This window comes from Pelodiscus sinensis, chromosome 1, assembly GCF_052426305.1.
Source record: "Pelodiscus sinensis isolate ZL-2025 chromosome 1, ASM5242630v1, whole genome shotgun sequence".
NCBI classification, from domain to species: domain Eukaryota; kingdom Metazoa; phylum Chordata; order Testudines; family Trionychidae; genus Pelodiscus; species Pelodiscus sinensis.
Window position 1 is genome coordinate 156,091,509 of NC_143052.1, and position 20,074 is coordinate 156,111,582.

A 20,074-nucleotide genomic window follows, 5' to 3' on the forward strand; every position below is an offset into this window, starting at 1 on the left:
GAGCCACAGAGGGGAAAGTCGTGTGTAGTCAATAGTGTGAACCAATAAGCAGCTGCATATTGGTTGATCGTTTAACTGGCTACACTATTATAGAGAAGGATTGGTGATGGGGTGGCAGGGATTTCCTATTGCATCAGCTGTTTGAGCAGCTGCTGCTGCTACAGGTCTCCCAACTATTTCACCAAATAGCTGTGGCTGCTGTTATTGGGTCTCTGTGAGATACTTAATAAGATGTTCCATGTTCATCGTTGTCATGGCCTCGAAGTGTCCGCAACTACTCGTTTCCAAAACCCCTTATGTCTGACGGCGGACGCTGCCTGTGTTCTTCACCCTGTACTGGATCAGGCCAGAGTCCCGATCCTGTCCAGGCTCAGAGAGAGACCAACCTGTCTTACTGCAAGCAAGCAGAACAGGTTAACAGTCTGTCCCAGACCCTGCTTCAGGGCATTGCAACCACCAGTCCAGGTACTTGGGCCTATCCCCTGGCCGAACAGGTGGTCAAAAATAGTCCAGGCACCTGGGCCTGTGTTCAGGCTGAACAAACAGTCAATAGGCCCAGGTCCTGGTACAGGTTGGGAGAGCAAACTGTTTGGGTGGCTCAGGCCTATACTAAGGCTGAGCAGCAGTTGGGTCTCTTAGCTCTGGTAGAGTATATATACACATTTTTATAATATAACGGATACAAAATGAAAATAGTCATTGACCCTCTGTACTTTCCATCTGCAGGTGTCAAATGTGAGATACAGGTGCTCGCAGGCTGATGGCAGAGAAGTAGATACCTGCTATGCTAGTATAACAACATGTTAGCATGTTAGTTAAACATTCAACTGAAGTACAATGGCTAAAAACAAAACCTTGAAATTAAAGAGTACAAAACAATTACGTAATTACCAGGTTTTGTTGGTGGTACCTCTGGGCTGGCTAATGTTTTGGGTCTAGACGTGATACGTCGAATCTCTTTCGCAGCTGAAAGGATGAACAAAATTATACATTAAATCAGGTGTGTTGCCAGGGAGCGGGGGAGCTTTCATTTAGATTTTCCAAAGGAAAACTGAAATATCTTTCAGAAAATCATTCCAACAGCTCTGGTAATGGCTGATAGTCTGTCATTACAATGCAGCATGGATCCTAGAAGAGGTCAAAGGCTGAAGTGACCCCCTGCCTGCTCTGCAGAGTGGGGCAATGGAATGAGTCCTCCCTGCCTCAGCAGCGCCAACTGAACTCTTGTGCAGCTGAAGATTCAGGGCTTATTTAGCTGGGATGCTGTGCACTCCAGCAGGGAGAGAACTTACAAAGCATTCTAAAGCATTGTGCATTAAGTGGTCTGTGTAGACCCTACTGGTACATACTAAAGGTTCCCTGTGCTTACTAAGTATCTCACATCTGTTAGAAATCAACACCACCGATTGATGTACACTAGCAGAATCTACACTCTACGTGAACCAGTTAATGTGCTACACATTAACACACTTTCGATATCACACCCCCCTACTGTGTACTGACATATCTTGTACACAAATCCTCCGTCTCTGCCATTTCCTGTTGTTGCTGCTGCCCTCATGTATTGCATTTTCTAAGAATTTTGCCCTCTTAACTCAGCAAGGCATAAAAATATTGCCTGATAAGCAACAGGAAGAGCAGAGATGGGAATATCTTCACCATTCACTTTCAGATGGAAGGCAACATACAAGAGCAAAGTGGAAGGATTGTTTGGAACCTTTATCTTTTGACACCAGATAAACAAACCCCTCAAAACTACAGATGTCAGACAGGAAATGAACAACCTTTCTTCTAACCTATGGAAATTAAAACAAAGGTTTTCTGTTGCATAAGGGCATAGTAAAGAAAAACCCTGAGTAGAACAGTGTAAAAAAAGATAAATGACTGTGTATTTCACTACAAGACTCATGTGGAGTTGCTCAGATCCAGGGCTGGCCCAGAGCAGGGAGTGGAGGATGGAAGAGGGGATTGGTAGCTTCTCCATGGAGGTGGCAGGGATCACATGGTGACCAGCAGCTGTTCCCTGGGGCAGGCCTGGGCAGGGGATGTGGGCGGGGGGCATGCAGGCTGCCCAGATGTTTTTCCCCTGGGCCACTCAGCCATGCAGCAGAGTCGCTGAGGGGTGGCCCAGGACAGCGGGGACCATGTGGTGGCTGGTAACTGCTCCCTGGGCAGGCCGGGGTTGCGGGAACCGTGCTGTCTGCCAGTGACTACTGCCTAGGGCTGGGGTGTTTGCTGCCCCCCTTTGGTCATTCTGAGATATAACTGTCCCCCGGGCTTGCTGTCATTCATCTGCTATCACATCCCTCTCCTTTCCATCTGATGAGAAACAATTGCTCTCCATGCACATCCCATTATCCAGACACAAACACTGGCCTTGCTTTAAGTTATAAGAGGAAGCTGCATACTGAATTCGCAAAGAGACTCACAGAAGGATGGACAGACAGACAGATACATTTCTAAAACATATAGTAAGATTAATACTTGTACGTATCAGATAGCTCAATCTTGCTCCATGACAGCCGCGGAGCAGAGTATTGTTATACTAACACACTTCTGCGATTGCCATAAATGTGCGTGCCAACAATTCATGGTAGGAAAGCTGCAAAAGCATAAACATCGCTATACTGAAATACAAAATTAAGATACAATTACCAGCTTTGGTTGGTGGTGTATCAGGAATGGGTGATGTTTTAGGTTTGGAAGGCACACGCTGTGTCTCTTTTGGAGCTGAAAGAAAACAACTGGGTTATATATATTGATAAAGTACTCCCAAGCATCACCATCTGACATCAGTCAAAACACAAGCCTGTATAGATAGTCATGGAGTACCTCCGAACTTGCAATGAGGACATAAAGGTGTGCATGTATTTAATGAACAGATAAAAGACAAATGGCACAAAGAAGTCTGAAGAGAAGAGGAACTATTGTGTGGGAAAGCATGGATGAAATGCCTAGTTCTGTTGGAACATAGCATTAAAATTAGCAAGAAGGGTAGTTTAAAAAAAAACCCAACATGATTGCAAGATGATTGAGCTGCTTGAAGGTGAGTTAGACTGATTCACTGCCTTATGACTAATAGGTAAAGTGCCCCAGGTCTCCACAGTACCTCAGGCTCACTTAGGTCATTTATTTTTGAGCGTTAAAGTCCAGAGAACATTATAGACAGAACATTTACAGACACTTTCACAGAGATTAATTTCATCCAGTGAGACTATACTGCTGTGAAGAAAACAAAGTAGGTAAGAGCCCAGTTTCACATCATGTGCAGACCAGGCAAGGTGAAAAATGATGATGTGAAGCAATCTTTAGAAAGCCAATATCTTAATTTTGACTGTTACATTGAGACGCAAAATCAAATGTAGGAATCCAATAAAGAAATGTTGATTTTGGTTGTTCAATTCTAAATGTATTTGGTTCCAGTGCTGCTTTAAACTGATAAATAAAAACAAACACTCACAAAATTAATCATGCGAATCATTAAATTAAAATAAATCTTGCCTTTTTTGCAGGAAATATTTTTTTAAAAAACAGACAGCTCCATAGTGAATCTGAACTCAATCTCACTTCTAACCTAGTAAGGGCTCAGTTCGACCTTTGCACATTCAAATAGACCATGACACTCAGACTGAGGTACAGGAGCCACAAGTGTTTCTTTAATGCATCTCTCTTTACAGCGCATGCTATTAAAACACTGTATAATTTAATTATTAACCAACCTTAGTTATTAGCCAAGTTGGATGCTTTTACTATGCTATGAGATTAAATAATTAAGTTATCAGCTTGCACTAAGTTATTAACTTATTTTCTGTGAGAACACACACACACACACACACACACACACACACATACTTTATTTCCTTTGACATACTGTTTAAATGAAACAATGAATTCTTGGGTGATTTTGATTGGTAATTTTACACCTGAGCCACTAAGGTCTGAGTATTGCTGAACTAGACAGCATATAACTAACATTCAACAAAGTGATCTCTTACTTTGCATCCTTTTATACCGTTCCAACCACTTACTCACAATAGATATGTTCTATGATCCCTATGTACTTTGACTGAAGCACATCAAAGCATTAAACATGAAACATTTCTTCTCTGTTACCTTGGATACAAGAACAGTAAGGGAAGGTTATTTCTATATGTTGAGATATACCTTGTACCATTTGTTGAAAGCTCTAATTGAACCCTCTCCCCACAGAGATTACAGAGCATGAAGACTACATGAAACTATCACCTTCAGCGGCATTTTTCATTCCCAGACAAGGAGAGATGGAAAGGAGGTAGGACCATGAGAGGAGCACATACTGCAGTGCAGTAGGTGGCGTACTGCCTACTCTTCCATTCCTCCTTGAGTCTTAATGCCTACTGGAAGATCCACTGGGAGTATGCACTCAGAACTACTTCCCATACAAGGCGATACCTACAGAACAATTCAGGACCTCAATATATATCTGGAGTCTTTGTAGCCAATCCCATAGTGTGGGGACTATGGCTTTTCAGAATTATCTTTTTGTGCTGGCTTCTTTACATTTGGATTACAAACCCTCTAGATTACATTACAGGAAGTACTATATCCATGATAACAAAACTCTGAGCAACATAACCAAATCTCCATGTAATATCAGCTGGAAAGTATCATTTGAAATAAGAACAATGAAGCAAAAGTTACCCTGGCTGAAAAAGAAAGAAAACCCATGAGTCTCATCTTCAGGAAACATTGTAAAACCCGCCTCTATGATAAACAATTCCACCAAGATACTCTACCCTGACTCCTCCTTCTATTCATCTGCCTGTCTCACAAAACACCTCCATACAAAGAAACCACGAGCAAACAAAAGAAGTAATTCCAAAAAGGAGAAGACCCAGACTCCACAAAGTTTTCCAAAGTCTTTCTGTTGCTAATTAAATCACATGTGGAAGATGTCAGATATTACAGAGATGGGTTACAGTATAAAATCTTTAGATAGATGCAGTGTGACCAAAAGTTTTACAGTTGAACAGAGTATAAGTGTCTGGATTGCAAGAGAGGCCACTTCTGCATGCAACCAGTTATAATACAGAATTATCATCTTTAAGAAATGGTTCAAGGTATACATCAAGATAAATAAAATATAGCAGGCTCTATAAAAGACACACCTCAATATGAGATACAAAACACTGATGTATTTACCTGGTTTGGCTTGTGGCACGTCTGGACTTGGCGATATTTTTGGCTTGGAAGGAACACGTCGTACCTCTTTTGGAGCTGAAATAAAAAAGAGAGGTTACTCCCTTTGTGCAGTAACTAGTGTTCTTCGACATGGGCGTCTCTGTGGGCACGCCACTGTAGGTGCCTTGGCACTCCTGCACTTTTAATTAGAACTTTTTAGCAGCAGTATTCCCCCAGGTGCCAACATGCATGTGCGGCACCGCTCATCTGTAGCAAACGTGCCAACGCACATGTGCAGTCAACCATCCCTCAGTTCCTTCTCTATCGCAGAGAAATGTCCCAACTCCAAAGCAGAAGGGAAGAGGGAGAGTCGTGGAGTGCCCACAGGGACACCCATCTTGAAGAACATCAGTTACTGCACAAGGTGAGTAACCTCTCTTTTCTTCTTCAAGGACTGTCCCTGTGGGCATTCCACTGTAGGTGACCACAGAGCAGTGCCCTGAGTATGGAAGGAGGGGCTTTGGACCTGACTGCTGAATGGCAGAGGACTGCTGTCCCAAACAAGCACATTGTGCAATGTAGCTATCTATTTCATAGTTTCGTAAAGTTATGTGTAGTTTCGTAAAGTTATGCCCTACAAATGTCCATAATGGGCATATTGTGGAGGAAGGCTGTGGAGGTAGATGCCCTGGTGGGCACAACTGAGTCAATAGTGACACCTTACGGATGTCATAACTAGTTTTAATACCATTTGTTATCTACTTTGAAAGCCTCTGTTTTGAAATTGCCTGCCCTTTGGAGCTATCCGCTATAGAAATGAACCATCTGGAAGAACATCTACATTGTTTTATTCTGTCTATGTAAAAAGCAATCACTTGCGGTACATCCAAGTGGAGCTAGGTGGCACTGGCATCAGGATGAGGCCTCTGGTGGAAAACAGGTAAGTATGTAGGTTCGTTGAGGTGGAACTGTGAAACTATCTTTGGTAGAAATTTCAGGTGTGGTCTTAGCACCACTTTGTCTTTGTGAAAAATTGTAAATGGCCGACTGGCCATGAGAGTGGCCAATTCGCTGATCCTTCAGGCTGTTGTAATGGTGAGCAGAAAGTCAACTTTCATGGAAAGATATGACAGTGTTTATGTTGCCATGGTCTGAAATCCCAAGATGGAACTATGGCTTTATTGAGGGGAAAACATTGTTGAGACCCTTCAAGAATTTTTTGGTGGTCGGATGAGAAAAAAATAGTGTGACTGTCTACATTACCATGCTCACTAGAAATAGATGCAAAGTGGACCTTTATCGATTCTGTTTCTTCAAGGAGAGAGAATATTCCAAGACTGTCAGCAGCTGTGTCATACGAGATTGAAGTGCTCTGTGGGTGGCCCACTTAGAGAAACGGTGCCATTTCTGCAAACAGGTCTTCCTTGTACTTTCTTTAGCACAGTTCGTGATTAGAGTACAAACTTCTTCCAACCCATGGAGGAGCCAAGTGTTGGGTTGGAGTTTGTGGACATTAGGATGAAGATGATGACCCAGGTCCTGAGAGGATATGCCTGGCCACTGTGGAAGAGGAACCGGAGGAGCAGCTGACAGGTGAAACAGGTAAGGGAACTAGATCTGCCTGGGCCATGAGGTTGCTATTAGAATGACTCTAGTCCTCCTGTTTTATTTTTTGTATGACTTTGGTGAGAAGGGGAAGGGGCAGGAAGACATATAACAGATTGTGAGACCAGCTAATCATCATGGCATCTCCCATGGAACTCTTGCCTAGTCCCGCTCTGGAGCAATACCTGGAGCACTTTGTGGGAATAGAATAAATCTAATCCCACAAAGCCCCACTTCTGAAAGATGGTAGGAACAGCTTGGGGATGTATCTCCCACTTGTATTTCTGATGAAATATTCAGCTTAAGTAATCTGCGGTAGCAATTTGCTTGCCTGGGAGCTATATGGCTGATATAGCGACTTGATGGTGAATGCACCAGTGCCACAAGGACACAGCTTCTTTGCAGAGGTAATATGACCTGGCCCCACCTTGATAGTTTATGGAAAATGTGCAAGAGGTATTGTCTGTGAGAACTCTCACTGACTTGCCCTGAATTAGGGGAAGAAAGTACTCACATGCTCTCCTTACTACGTGGAGCTCTAGGACATTGATGTGTAGGGCTGATTCTGTACGTTTCCATCTTCCTTGGATGATGTAGACATTGGTTTTGGCAGCCCAGCTCTCTAGGGAAGCAACTATAGTTATGTGAATGGCGCCTTTTGGAAAGGGACTCTGCAGCAGAGATTGCTGAGCTGCAACCACCATCCTTGACTTTGTGGGACTCAAAAGTTTGTGTAAAAGCTGCTTGTGAGGTTGGAAGCATGTGTGAAGCCTCAGCTGCAGGCACTGCATGTGCAGTCTGGCATAAGGGATTATGTAGGTTATTGCATACATAGGTCCAAGTAGCTGTAGGCACTGTCTGGCAGATACTGTTGGATTGTCCTTACGAGTGGAATCTTTGTGTTGGTACCCTCACCTGTGCTTGTATGCAACCCAATGTTGCGCCTATGAACTTTAGCTCCTGAGATTGGATAAGGTGCAACTTCTGAGTGTTTATCGGTGTGCCCAGAGGGCTGAATAGTCTGTGTGGTGCAGTCCATGGCCTTTTGTTCCATAAAAGCCAGTAACAAGCAATCGTCTAGGCAAGGGAAAATTACTATTCCTGCTTTCCTGAGATTGGCCACTGCCACATTGAGGATCTTGGAGAAAACTCTGAGTGCTGAAGACAGGCCAAAGGGTAGGACTCAATATGGATAGTATTGATCGTTTAGTGTAAACCTGAGGAATTTTCTGTGCAAAGTGCAAACTACTATATGGAAATATGCATCCTGTAGGTTGAGGGACACCATCAAGTTTCCTTTTCCCAGGGATGGAGGTTGGGTTGGTGGAAAGATAAGGAAGGGAATTGTGAGGCTTTTTGCTATTATTTCCAAGGCCCATCTATCTGCTGTAATACTGGCCCATGCATGGTAGAACGGTTGAAGGCTGAACCGGTACAGATTGGCTGGTAGAAACAGTACCCTTGACCAGATGTTGAACACTTCTGCCTGCCATTTGAGGACTGAGACATGATGGGCTGTTCTTGAGGCTGCTTATGTTTCTGTTGCCTCTCCCAGCTCCTCTGGGATGGTGTCCTGCCTTGTGACGTGTATAGGCGGTTCAACTTCTTTTTGGGTTGAGGGACATACATGCTCAATGTCTTTAATGTAATTCATGAGTCCTTGAGCAAAAATCTGTGGTGCAAAAAAACCTTCTGCTCCTCAAAGGGGAAGTCCTCAACAGAGTTCTGTACCTCTCTAGGGAATCCTGAGAGGTGCAACCAGGAGGCCCCAGTACTGACAAAAGTGCCAGTTCCTGATTTAGTGAGGGCTGGATTCATTGCAGTACCAAGTTGACCCAGGCCTTAGACATGGTTGGTACTGGGGAAACTTCAGTATGCAGTGCCAGAGCCAACTTCATCAGAGTCTGTACCAGCGGTTCCCATCAGCCCTTATCTGCGGTCTGCTGTGGTGGTCTGGGTACCGACTGTGGTGGTACCAACAGTGCAGGGCAGTCTTCTTTGGCGTTTGTGCTGAGACCACAGGGCGTGCATCTTTAGAGGGCACTGCCCCTGAGGGTTTATCCATACTGGATGGCCCTGGTGCCTGTGGATCCCCCGAAGCCTGTACTTTGGAAGAAGGCTTCTGCTAAGGGAATAGCCTCTTGGATGGATTGTCTGCCAAGGGTGAGGCATGTTTCCTCTTAGGCATTTTCTTGCCCGGAGGATCCCCTCAGTGCTGACGAACCCTGGTCAGAAGCTGCTCTTGGCAAGGTAGAGAGGCTTGAGATGCCAGTTCTGAAGCCGGCCTCTCCCTCTTCTCCATAGTAAGGAGTTTCAGCTGCAACTCCCTTGCCGTCACTTATCTAGAAGAGAGTTTTTTACAGTGGTGACAGCTCTTAGGAGAAGGATGCTGGCCCAGGCAAGGGATGCATTGGGTGTGCCCATCCGAGATGGGAATGATCATTCTGCATGTCAGGCACCGCTTAAATCTCGGGGAGCCTGCCATCACTACTCTAAACCTAACTACACTACTAACAAGAGAAAAAAACACATAAACATCACTAACACTTAAAAGGGGGGGAAGAACCATAACACTAAGAATACAACACTATCGAATTGCTAACTACTAACAACTAACACTATCTAAGAATTAAACACAGAGCGCTGCTGGGTTCCGACCAAGCCGGGAGTGGCTCAGAAGGAAGCGAGGGATGGTTGACAACACACACGCATTGGCACATTTGCTACGGTGCTGTGTGTGTGTGTCGGCATCCAGGGGGGAATACTGTTGCTAAAAAGTTCCCATTAAAAGCGTAGAAGTGCCAAGACACCTAGAGTGGAGTTCCCCCAGGGACACTCCTCAAAGAAGAACCTGAGTATTAAAATCACTGCCCAGAAACATGAACCTTACACCATGTACACCTGAACACAGATATAAGGTGTCTGTGGGGTCCACTGGAGAAGCAGAAATACTTATGTGAGTAATGGAGATGAATGAAAGTCAGGTGTGCAAAGGAATTTCAAAGAAATGTTGGGCAGTAGCTGTATCAAGATCAACTAAACAACAGGTGGGAATACTCATTAAGTTTGTGCCCAGGAAAAAAAAAAGGGGGGGAAATTAGAGAAATTGAAAAGACAAAGAAACATGGCTTTAGAAAGTTAGAGTACTTCTAGGTGCTCTAAAGAGCCAACAACTTAAATTAAACTATTTTCCTATAAAGAGAAATATGCAAAGATGGATATGAAAATGACAAAGATACCTAGACAAAGAAGACTGATGATAAGTGATGACAGATGGGCCCATAGAACAAGGCCCTACCATGCCTACATCTCTAATGGAAGGAAAACCAAATATGACTCCCCCCACAGTTAACATCATTACCTAATGGTGTCTTTGGCTGTTCAGTTCTAAAGGTAGTTGATTCCAGGGCTGATCAAAAACAAAAAAAAATAAAAATAAAAATAAAAAAAGAATAAATATATTTAAAGTAAACTTTATAGTTAAATAACAATTGTGCTTTCATTGGTCTGCCGACACTAATAAAGAACCATTATGCTCTAACACAGGATTTCTAAACCTTCATTGGACCTAGATCCCCTTCTGACAACAAAAAATTACGACACAACCCCGAGTAGGGGGACTGAAGCTGGAGCTCCATCCCCCCAGGCCGGGGCATTAAAGCTAAAGCCCAAACCCTGCTGCTCTGCTGATGGGTATAGTTTCCTGTAAAATGCGTGTCTGAGCAGCCGCACAGGAAGAAATTAAGATTGTCCACCTCATTAGTGGAGTCGCTCAGCATGCTTACACTAATTAGCTACCTCCTCCTGAGTCCTGACCCTGTAGATGGAGAGGGTAGAAAAAGGTAAACTGGTGGGCTTGATGGGGGGAATAGGAGTGAGGGAAGCCTGCGGGGGCAGGTCAGGAGGCTGAGGGAGAGTTGACTCAGAGTCCAACTTTCTCCAGCAGATCCAACTGCCATCATTGTGCCTGTAAAAGCAGCACTGACTCCTTCTTGGCCAGCCCCAGCAGCTGGGCTGCCTTCAGTGAGTGTGCCTGCAAAGAGAAGAAGCACACCTCCCCTATTTCCCCTGTGCTGCTTTTGAATAAAAGCCAATGGCAGCTCCCTGTCTCCTCTGCCCTCTTCCCTTCCCCAGCAGCCCTATGTGTTGTGCTGCCAGTGCTTCTGAATAAAAATGGGAGCAGATCCCCCCCCCCCCCCAGGCAACTCCAGCTGCTTGTCTGCTGTTCAGATACAAGGCAGGAAGCAAACAGAGTACCAACAGAAATAGAAATTCAGATCCGAGAATGAGACTTTGATAGCTTGCTGCTAAAATGCTGAAGTTTGCTGTCTATCCATGTTATTCAGATATTGCTTAGGTGAGAAAATAAAAATTAATGAATAAAATATTCAGAAGCATTTCATTCCTCAATCTTTCCACAGAGCTGAATCACAGCAAATGGTGAATGGCAAAGCAAATTGTCTGAAAGATTAGAGAAATGTAAATGGAACTGAACTATGAAAAAAAAATCCTGTTTCTTGAGTAATAGGGAGCAATATGTATACAGCAAGTATTCAGAAGTGAGCCCATTAAATAGCATTTAGCCAGTAGTTGAAAACAACATAAAACATCTCAACAGTCCAACCCAATCTCTGCCAGCTTAGGCCCCAGTGCCTTCAATTCTACTTCCCTGACAAAGACAAGAGCAGACACCTTTTTAATAAGATAACAAATGGCTACTGAAAATTTTGCAGTATTAATTGTCTGTCTTGATTTAATATAAAATCAACATTTAGAGTCATGCAGCGTGTTAATTAGCACTTGTTTTAGTAGTCCTTCTTCTTCCATAACATGAGAGAGACAGAGAGACAGAGAGAATGGGGGGGGGGGGGGATTATTGTTAGTAACTGGTGGGTGCTATGGTGGCACACATCTGCACAAGCGCACATGACCTCAATATCGATGCACGTGACAAAACTCACTCTTCTCACGGATGGAAAAACTTAGAGGGAACACTCCTGACTCCCTCTGAGGTTTCAGTCTTAGGGAGTGGGACTTGGACTTGGCTTCAGCCCTGAGCCCCAGCAAGTTTAACACCAGCACTGGTGACTACATTAAAATGAGCTCCTGACTCCCTCTGAGGTCTTAACCCACAGTTTGAGAACTGCTACTCTAACAAATCTAAACAGCTAAGGTATGTCTAGACTACATTGTTTTTTTGAAAAAAAAGCCCTTTTTACGGGGAAAAAAACCCCCACAAAACAAAACAAAAAAACCCAACCTTCACCTGCGTCCACACTGCAATTGCGTTCTTTCTAAATTAAACCAAAAGAACGCAGGTTTTTTTCCAACATTAGTAAACCTCAAATTACGAGGAAGAACGCCTTTTCCAAAAGAGCTCTTTTGAAAAAAGGCATGTGTGGATGCAGAACAGGGACTTTTTCAAAAGAAGAGGCAATCTAAAAAGCACAAGTGTCCTGGTGGCCATTCTGTGAATAGAAATCAGGTCTTTCTTTCAAGAGAGTGTCCATACAGTCTGGACGCTTTCTTTCGAAAAAGCAGATCGCTTTTTCAATCCGGTTTTGAGGTGGGGATGCTCTCTTTTGAAGGAAGCTTACAGTGTAGACATACCCCTAAAGACAGAACTGAGTCCTTAAATGTGGGCTAAATTTTCCTAGACATCTTTTTTAGTGGTCTTTAAAAAAAGATGTCAGAAACTTATTACAATCAAACACTTGGAAATTGTAGCCTGTGGTGTGAAGCACTTTCCGGACAACTGTCTTTTGTATGACACTCATATATAAAATTGAAGTGGGAGAGCTCCTTGCTTGTGAGTACCATGTTATTAAACGGTGTGATTATTTGGGTATTTTGCAATGCAAACATCAAAGGCCACACTTGATATCTTTGCAGACAATCCGAGGAAAATCAGAAAATAATGCTGAAATGGATAGAGGTCAGTTAAGAAATAACTTTCAGTACCTTATTGACATTTGTAGGAATTAAGATAAATTAAGAAGTGAAAATTATTTTAAAAATAGATACACAGGACAATACAAACATCTCAATTTTGTGATGGTAGATAGCATTTTTCGGTATCAATATAGGAAGACAGATTGACATACGAATAACAGAAAAATGGCCACAAGGAAAAAATATACAGTACTAACTTATGTATCTAATTTATCAGGAGGGTTGTTTTAAACTTGAGTTTCCAGCCAGTCTTTTGCAAACAAGTGCAATGATTTTTAAAATAACTTGGTAGCAAGAGTCAGAGTTTTCATACCAAGAGACCATATCTAGTTGGTGACTATTGTTTTTGAGAGTGATAATGTATCACACAATCATCCATGTTTACCCAACAGTATGAACAGAATAGTGTCAACAGAAAATTACTAGTGGACCAAAACAGAGTGGTATTTTGGATACCACAGTATATTAACCACTTTACAGTATCCCAATTTAAATCAAATTAACTAGCTGTTTGTATAAGTACTGAAAAAGTGTCTTGGAATACTGGATGACAGTGTACTGATATTGTGAATCCAGTTAAACAAATATTAGTTATATGTCTGGTAATTTACTAGTTCTTAAAAGGAAAGAGTGATAAGACAACATACAATAGCAATAAATACATTAAAAGCTATGCAATATCTTTTCTAAAAGTGCATAGCAGAGTTTCAAGAAATATACAAATGAATCTCTCACACAGAACTAATGCATTTTTTAAATTTCATTTTATGTAACACAGAATCAAAAACACTACAGAACATGAATAATTCTAAATCTCATCCATGTGTCTAAACACAGGTATTGTTATGCTGTTGGATGATGACTGAAAGCTAATCAGTTTCTGCTATTGCCGTAAATGGCTAGCAAAGAAAACACTCAACATATTGTAGCAGAGTTGCATTGTGTCTGATGTTCAGGGTATTTCAAATTACTTAAACAGCTGCTTAGAGATAAACTTCAACAGGACAGAGAAAATAATTTACCAGGTTTTGTCTGTGGCACATGAGGCTTTGGTGATGGTTTAGGCTTCAAAGGAACACGTCTTGTCTCTTTTGGAGCTGAAAGAGAGAACCGGAGTTACAAATTATTACCCAAAAATCAGTATCTAATGCCAGGTGTAAGACAGAGACATGGCACGTCACAAGCCTGTAATGGGTAACAGAGAAGATAAAGTTAGGTGTACAAAGGAGTTTGAAGAAAAACACAACATGATGAGTGTGTCTAGATTTATCCAAGCAGTGAAGTGGGATTCCTGATCATTTTGAATCCCAGCTGAAAGAGATTTGGAGGATAAGATGTTTCAAAACAGACAGCCTGAGTGCCTTAAAAAGGAATTAATATACCTCTGTAATAAACAAAAATTCCTAAAGAGCCTTTAGTGACAAACAACAGACTTAGCTAGGGGGAAAAAAAAGAGGAATTTTAAAGAAAGAAACTGGTGACATGAGATGAAAACTACAATGTGACTTTCTGTGAAGAGAAGAAAAAACAAACATGACTGGGCACTAAACAAATTTCTTTACCTATTGTTGACTTTGGTGGTTCAATTCTAAGTGTAATAGGTTCCAGGACTGCATCAGAAACAAAACAACAGTAAAAGCATGAGAATCTAAGCATGGAACACCCTTTCCCCCTTTAAAGATACTTCCTATGTAAGCAATAAATAAAATATTTTGCTAATGTGGTCTGTGCTAATGCCATGGATTATCAAATTACCCTTGGATATCTTGCTCTGATTTTTAGAAATTGTGGTCAATTAATTGTGAAGACACCATTACCATAAAGAAATACCATAAGCTGGATGAATTCTCAATTTTGAGATAGTAAAAAAAACCAGAGTCATAAAATCAGAGATAAAAGAGATCTAAGAGGTCATGCATTTCTTCTTGCAGGAATACAGCACTCTTCCCTGCAGTGCATTATCTAGTCTACTTTTAAAAGTCTGAAGCAATCGTGCATCCTCCACCTTCTTTGTTAAACTATTCTACTACCTAATACATCTCATTTTTAGCAAAAATTTCCTGATATTCACCCTAAATTTTCCCTCTCTCTCTGCTGCAGGAAGAATATAGCAAAAAATAAAACAAATCACTTTAGCTGTGCTTATGTAGCCTTTTTGGCAAACAGTCAAAATATTGTATCTCGCAGCATGGAATTTCACAGCAACAAGGGTTCGGTTTGCACATTCAGATGAAGTGGTATAACGGTAATACATTGTGTGATTGAACAAGGAATTACAATGTTGCCATGCTCCAACACCCACACCCACTGCACATGACTAATGTGTCTTACACAAGACTAATTTTATTTTATTTGGGAAGCAAGCCTTTGGCAAAGTTTTGTGGCTTGGAAAGGTAATGCTTGTAAAATTTCTCCATTCTGCTAATCTACTACCTATGTCCTTAAGAGTTTCAATCCTCAATCAGGGGCTAATCATGTGCTTGAAGTTAAGAATGTGTTTACAAAGCTTTACTGAACTGCAAACTACAAGGCTAGGTCTAGATTGCAACATTTTTGCAGAAAAAGCTACACAAAATGCACTCCACATTTTGCGTAGCTTTTTCCTCTTTTTTTTTTGGAAGAGGCTTTTCCACCATTTGGCCGCATCTAGATGGGGCCAAATGGTGGAAAAGCCTACTCTTTCAGTGGAGCTCTTATGCCTTATGAAACGAGGTATACAGGGCTCCCCAAAAGAGCATATTTGCTCTTCTGTGAAAAAAAGGAGAAGAGCAAACGCGTTCCTTGGACACAGCAGGGTAACCCCACAAAAACCCTATAGTCTAGACATAGCCCAAAAGTAACAGTCGTCCCATCAAACACCTGGAGATGTGTTACCAATCACTAATCAAACCAACTTAAATTCCAAAAACTGAGTATAAAGTATTCCTAGCAAATTTATCAATCAATCCACAGAAAAGGAAAAGTTACTGCAAAAAAGTGGCTAATTTTGAACGAATAAAGTAAAAGAAAATAAATTGCTACTGATTATTTCCTTTGAATTATTCAATTGGCTCCATTTACAACCTGTTATTACTACTTATATCACAGGAGCAATAAGTAATTCCTTTCAACCTTTGGCAAATTTAACCAACCTTGAAATATTTACAACCTTCAAGTAACGGATGACAAGAGTGTGTAACAAACACCTGATAGCAAAGTAAAGGAAACACATCAGATCAAAGGAGTTTTGTTAGAACCAGTTGCATGAACAGGTAATTACCAGGTTTAGAATGTAGTAGTTCTGGCTCTGGGGATGTGTTAGGTTTAGAAGGAATGAACTGTGTTTCGGTTGGAGCTGAAAAAAACAAAAACAAAAACCCTACATTTCTAACACTCTTAAGGAATCACAACCTGACTCTGGCATCACGTTCAAAGTATAAGAAGTGATACCTGCAATGTTGTGAACAGCAAAAACTCAGTTAAGTTGGCATATATTTTATTCAGCAATGACTGTGACACTCAGGGCTGGCTTAGGCATACACAGAGTACTCAGTTGCGTAGGGCACCACAGTAGTTCTGGGGCACCACTCTGCCAGGAGAAACGGGAAGCAGTGATCAGGCAACAGCAGGGCTGCTGGGTCCTAGAGAGAGCCCATTGCACTGCCTGCAGCACAGTCCGAGGGAAGGGATTGGCTGTTGGGGTCTCTGGGAAAGGGAGAGAGTAGGGATGGGGGAAGGAACTTACCTGTGTGACTCTCTCCCCTAGCATAAGGTGAGGCAGGCTGGCTGGGCGGCTCTGTGGCAGTATCCTTTCTTCTTCCCTCCCCCCATGGAGTATCCCCCCTTTCCCCCTCCCCCACGGAGCACCCCTCTCTTCCCCCTTCTCTCCGGCAGGGCTGGGTTGGGTGAGGTGCTAGGGGGAGGGAGGGTTGGGTGAGGTGCTGGAGGGGAGGGAAGGGGCTGGCTGTGTGCTGACTGGGGCAAGGGCAGACTGGCCCAGCGGGATGTCTGCCGAAGGGCCGGCTGGCGGCAGATACGCGGGGTGCTGGCACCGGCACTTTAAATTCCCCGGTGCCGGCCAGGGAGCGCTTGTGCGGCGTGTTTAAACACACCATGGAACAGTTGAGAGGAGAGAAGCCCTGGCGTCTTCCCTCTCAGCTGGTTTGAGCGGAAACACAGTCCCCTGGCCAGCACCAGGGAATTTAAAGTGTCGGTGCCGGGCTCAGGCTGAGGCTTGCCAGCACCCCGCGTATCTGCCACCAGCTGGCCCTTTGGCAGACAGCCCGCTGGGCCAGTCCGCCCCTGCCCCAGTCAGCACACAACCAGCCCCTCCCCTCCCCTCCCCTCCCCTCCCCTCCCCTCCCCTCCAGCACCTCACCCAACCTTCCCTCCCCCTAGCACATGGATGCTGCTGCCAGTTCTGGTAGGATTACCAAGTAGACCCCCCACCCCCCAAAAAAACTGGACACTTGATCGTGGGTGGTCAGGAAGAAAAGCTGGGGGGCCACAAGGCTGGTGGGGGGTGGGAAGCAGAGCTGGCCGGGGGAAATCAGGAAGAGGAACGGGCCGGCGGGAAGCAGAGCTGGGGGGGCGGTGCAGGGGGGCTGGCTGGGGAAAATCAGGCGGGGAAATGGGGGAGAACTGGCCCGCTGGGAAGGCAGGAGGTGGGAGGTTGAGGGCACAGGGTTTGGTACGGGGCGTTAGGGTTGGAGTATAAGATTACAGGGCTGGAGTCAGGGCAGAGATATGGGGGACTCTTGGTAAGGGGTAGGGGTTAAGATGTGGGGGCATCGGGCTGGAAGGTTTGTGGGGGCAGCTAAGGGCAGAAGGTGATAGAGTGAGAGCAGGAGGGGTGGATTCAGGGCACAGGGTCTGATGGGGGGGCTCAGGATAGGGAGGTGGGGGAGCAGGAGTCCGGGCAGGAAGTAGAGGGTACAGAGCTCAGGGAAGGAACTGGAAGAGGTTACGGGGCTTACAAGGGTGACAATGCTGTGCTGACAACTCCTCCCGGGGGGGCAGAGCTTCACTTTCCTGGGACTCCCCGCACCCTCCCCCCTCCTCACAGGATGGCATCGTGGAGGTAAGTTGCTGGGGCGCAACAGCCCCTGCTGCTCAGGCAGCTCGCATGCCGGCTGTTTGGGGAGGGGGAGTGCAGTCGCACAGTTCCCAGAGGTGCTGCAGGATTGCCAGGTACTGGTCCCAGCTGCCCCTGTCCCCTGGCAAGACTCTCCACAAGTACCCTGTCCCCAGCACCCAGCACCACCCTGTCCCTGGCTCCAGCACCCTGCCAGCATCCTTGAGACTGCATTAGTGAGGCTTGGGGTTTGTTTTTGTTTTTTGGCTTCTCACTTGTGTGGCCCCAACTGACTTTTCTGTGGGTCAGTGACCCTTGACTCAAAACAGGTTCCCTGCCCCTCTCCTATATAAAGACAATGCTAAAACCTTTTCAGTTTGACATAATATTTTATTTAAAAATGAAGCCTGGCCAACATGCCTCCAATTGGGGCCAAATCCCCATCTCACTGCAGCATCATAACACTCCTGCACCACCTGACCCCAAATCTGAGCCTATCATACACTGGAACCCCCTGTCCTGAGCCTCTTACATCCCCAAACTCCTGCATCCCCACATCCTCAGTCTTCTGCCACAACATTCCTGCACCATCCACACATGGCAAATGTATATCCTGACCCATCATACTCACAACCTTCTTGTCCTGAGCCCCGCACACATCCAACACAAACTCCTGCACCCTCACATCCACAAGCTTGTGGCTTGCTCAGCACCCCAACCTTCCACCTGAGCCCAACACTCCCCAGCCTGGAGCCCCCTCCCCGAGCCAGCATCCCCTTCTCCTGCATCCAAATTCCCTCCCAAAGCTTGTACTTCTCACCCCTTCCCACACCCAAATCCCTCATTCCCACCCCACAGCCTGCACCTCCTTTCTCAACCAAGTGAGAGCATATAATGGCTGGTGATAGCAAGTGATGGAGAGGAGGGGAACAGAGAGGATGGGGCCTCAAAGGAGTGAGGTCTTGGGGAGGAATGTGATTTTAATGTATTGGTGGGTTCCTTTTTTTTTTTTTGCTTGACAAACCTAGGCATAGGGGCACCAGTTTAATAATCCCGTGTAGGGCACCATATATCCTAAGGACAGCCCTGGTGACACTGCAGGGGGTGAGACGTGTTCGTGGAGAAAACTCTTAATCACAGGAGTTGACTTCAATGGCTATATTGATGAGCCTGAGTATTACTCCCAAAAGTGCAAGTTTGTTTAATAGAGCCCTGAGATGATGGGAACTGTAAGTTAGCAGCAAAATTCTGCCCTCAGATAAGCCAGTGACAGTAGTAAGAGAAGGATGTGTGTATCTGAAGGCAGAATTTAGGTTTTAAAAGAAAGTTTTATCCATTTTCCTTACATGATCTTCTGAAAGGTCCCATAGTGAAAATACTTTATTGTCATACATATAATTATAATCTATGTTCAAAATTAAACCTTTTGAGTGAAATTGGAATTTCTATGTCGTCTATTTTGGTAATAATTTTCCTGAGAACTAAAAAAATGGGAATTCAAACTTTACAGAGCGCTATTTTTTTCTAGTAACCAATGTCTAGATACTAAATCTGACAATTATTTGCCATTCTTTGTTGTGATTTCACTGTTCAAACTTCCCAGCAAGCCTTAAAGGTTAAACAAAAAAAAGTTCTTTACAAATACAAAGAAATTTTGGTTTAGATATCACCTCTGAAGAAGCAATTTTTTAAATTAAGAAAATACGAACCTACAAAATTCAAGTGGGTTCAAAAACACTAACATTAAAATACAAAATAAACTTAAAAAACAACACAGGCTAACTCTGCTAACCCCTGAAGCTATTAAAATACAATTAATTCATCCCTATTCCTGGTGCACAATATTTCCAAGATGGATCCAAGTTTCTTTCTTTCCACTAAGCACAAGATTGACCAAAAAATGTTGTCCTCCTTACATAGATCCTATATTGTAAAACCGGCATCTTTATATGCAATTTCTGTGTAAGGCATACTGTAAGAAGAAAAGTACATTCTCCTGAGTCAATACAGCTGTGTTTTGCAATTAACTAGGGTAATAATGAGCCTCAATGTACAAAATTTCAAAAATAAAGGTATTTACCAGGTTTATATTGAGGCATTTTAGGTTCAGCAGATGATTTGGGCTTCAAAGATGTGAAATGTATTTCACTGGATTCTGAAACAAAAACTTGGTTTATAGCTATCAGCATTTAAGCATTAGGGTATAAGAATGTGTTTATCCCCAAAACACAATATGCCTACAGTGAAGAAGCAACTTTTGATTTTTAATTAATATAAAAAAACTCAGCACCTAAAATATTGTGA

General features: G+C 43.5%; 1 protein-coding gene across 40 annotated transcripts in view; it reads right to left on the reverse strand.

Annotated features, from left to right (window-relative positions):
- The window catches only part of ABI3BP (ABI family member 3 binding protein), a 320,664-nt gene that overhangs the window by 86,665 nt on the left and 213,925 nt on the right, over nucleotides 1-20,074 (reverse strand). For 23 of the 40 annotated variants that reach the window (XM_075907457.2, XM_089772857.1, XM_075907515.2 and 20 more), the window contains 8 exons: nucleotides 19,851-19,925; nucleotides 15,977-16,051; nucleotides 14,280-14,327; nucleotides 13,740-13,814; nucleotides 10,127-10,174; nucleotides 5,182-5,256; nucleotides 2,656-2,730; nucleotides 892-966 (listed from right to left, as the gene is read on the reverse strand). In XM_075907457.2, the coding sequence (XP_075763572.2) occupies nucleotides 892-966; nucleotides 2,656-2,730; nucleotides 5,182-5,256; nucleotides 10,127-10,174; nucleotides 13,740-13,814; nucleotides 14,280-14,327; nucleotides 15,977-16,051; nucleotides 19,851-19,925 (546 nt within the window). The remainder of the gene's footprint in view (nucleotides 1-891; nucleotides 967-2,655; nucleotides 2,731-5,181; nucleotides 5,257-10,126; nucleotides 10,175-13,739; nucleotides 13,815-14,279; nucleotides 14,328-15,976; nucleotides 16,052-19,850; nucleotides 19,926-20,074) is intronic. The other 17 variants (XM_075907568.2, XM_025188486.3, XM_014577294.4 and 14 more) reach the window with 10 other exon arrangements.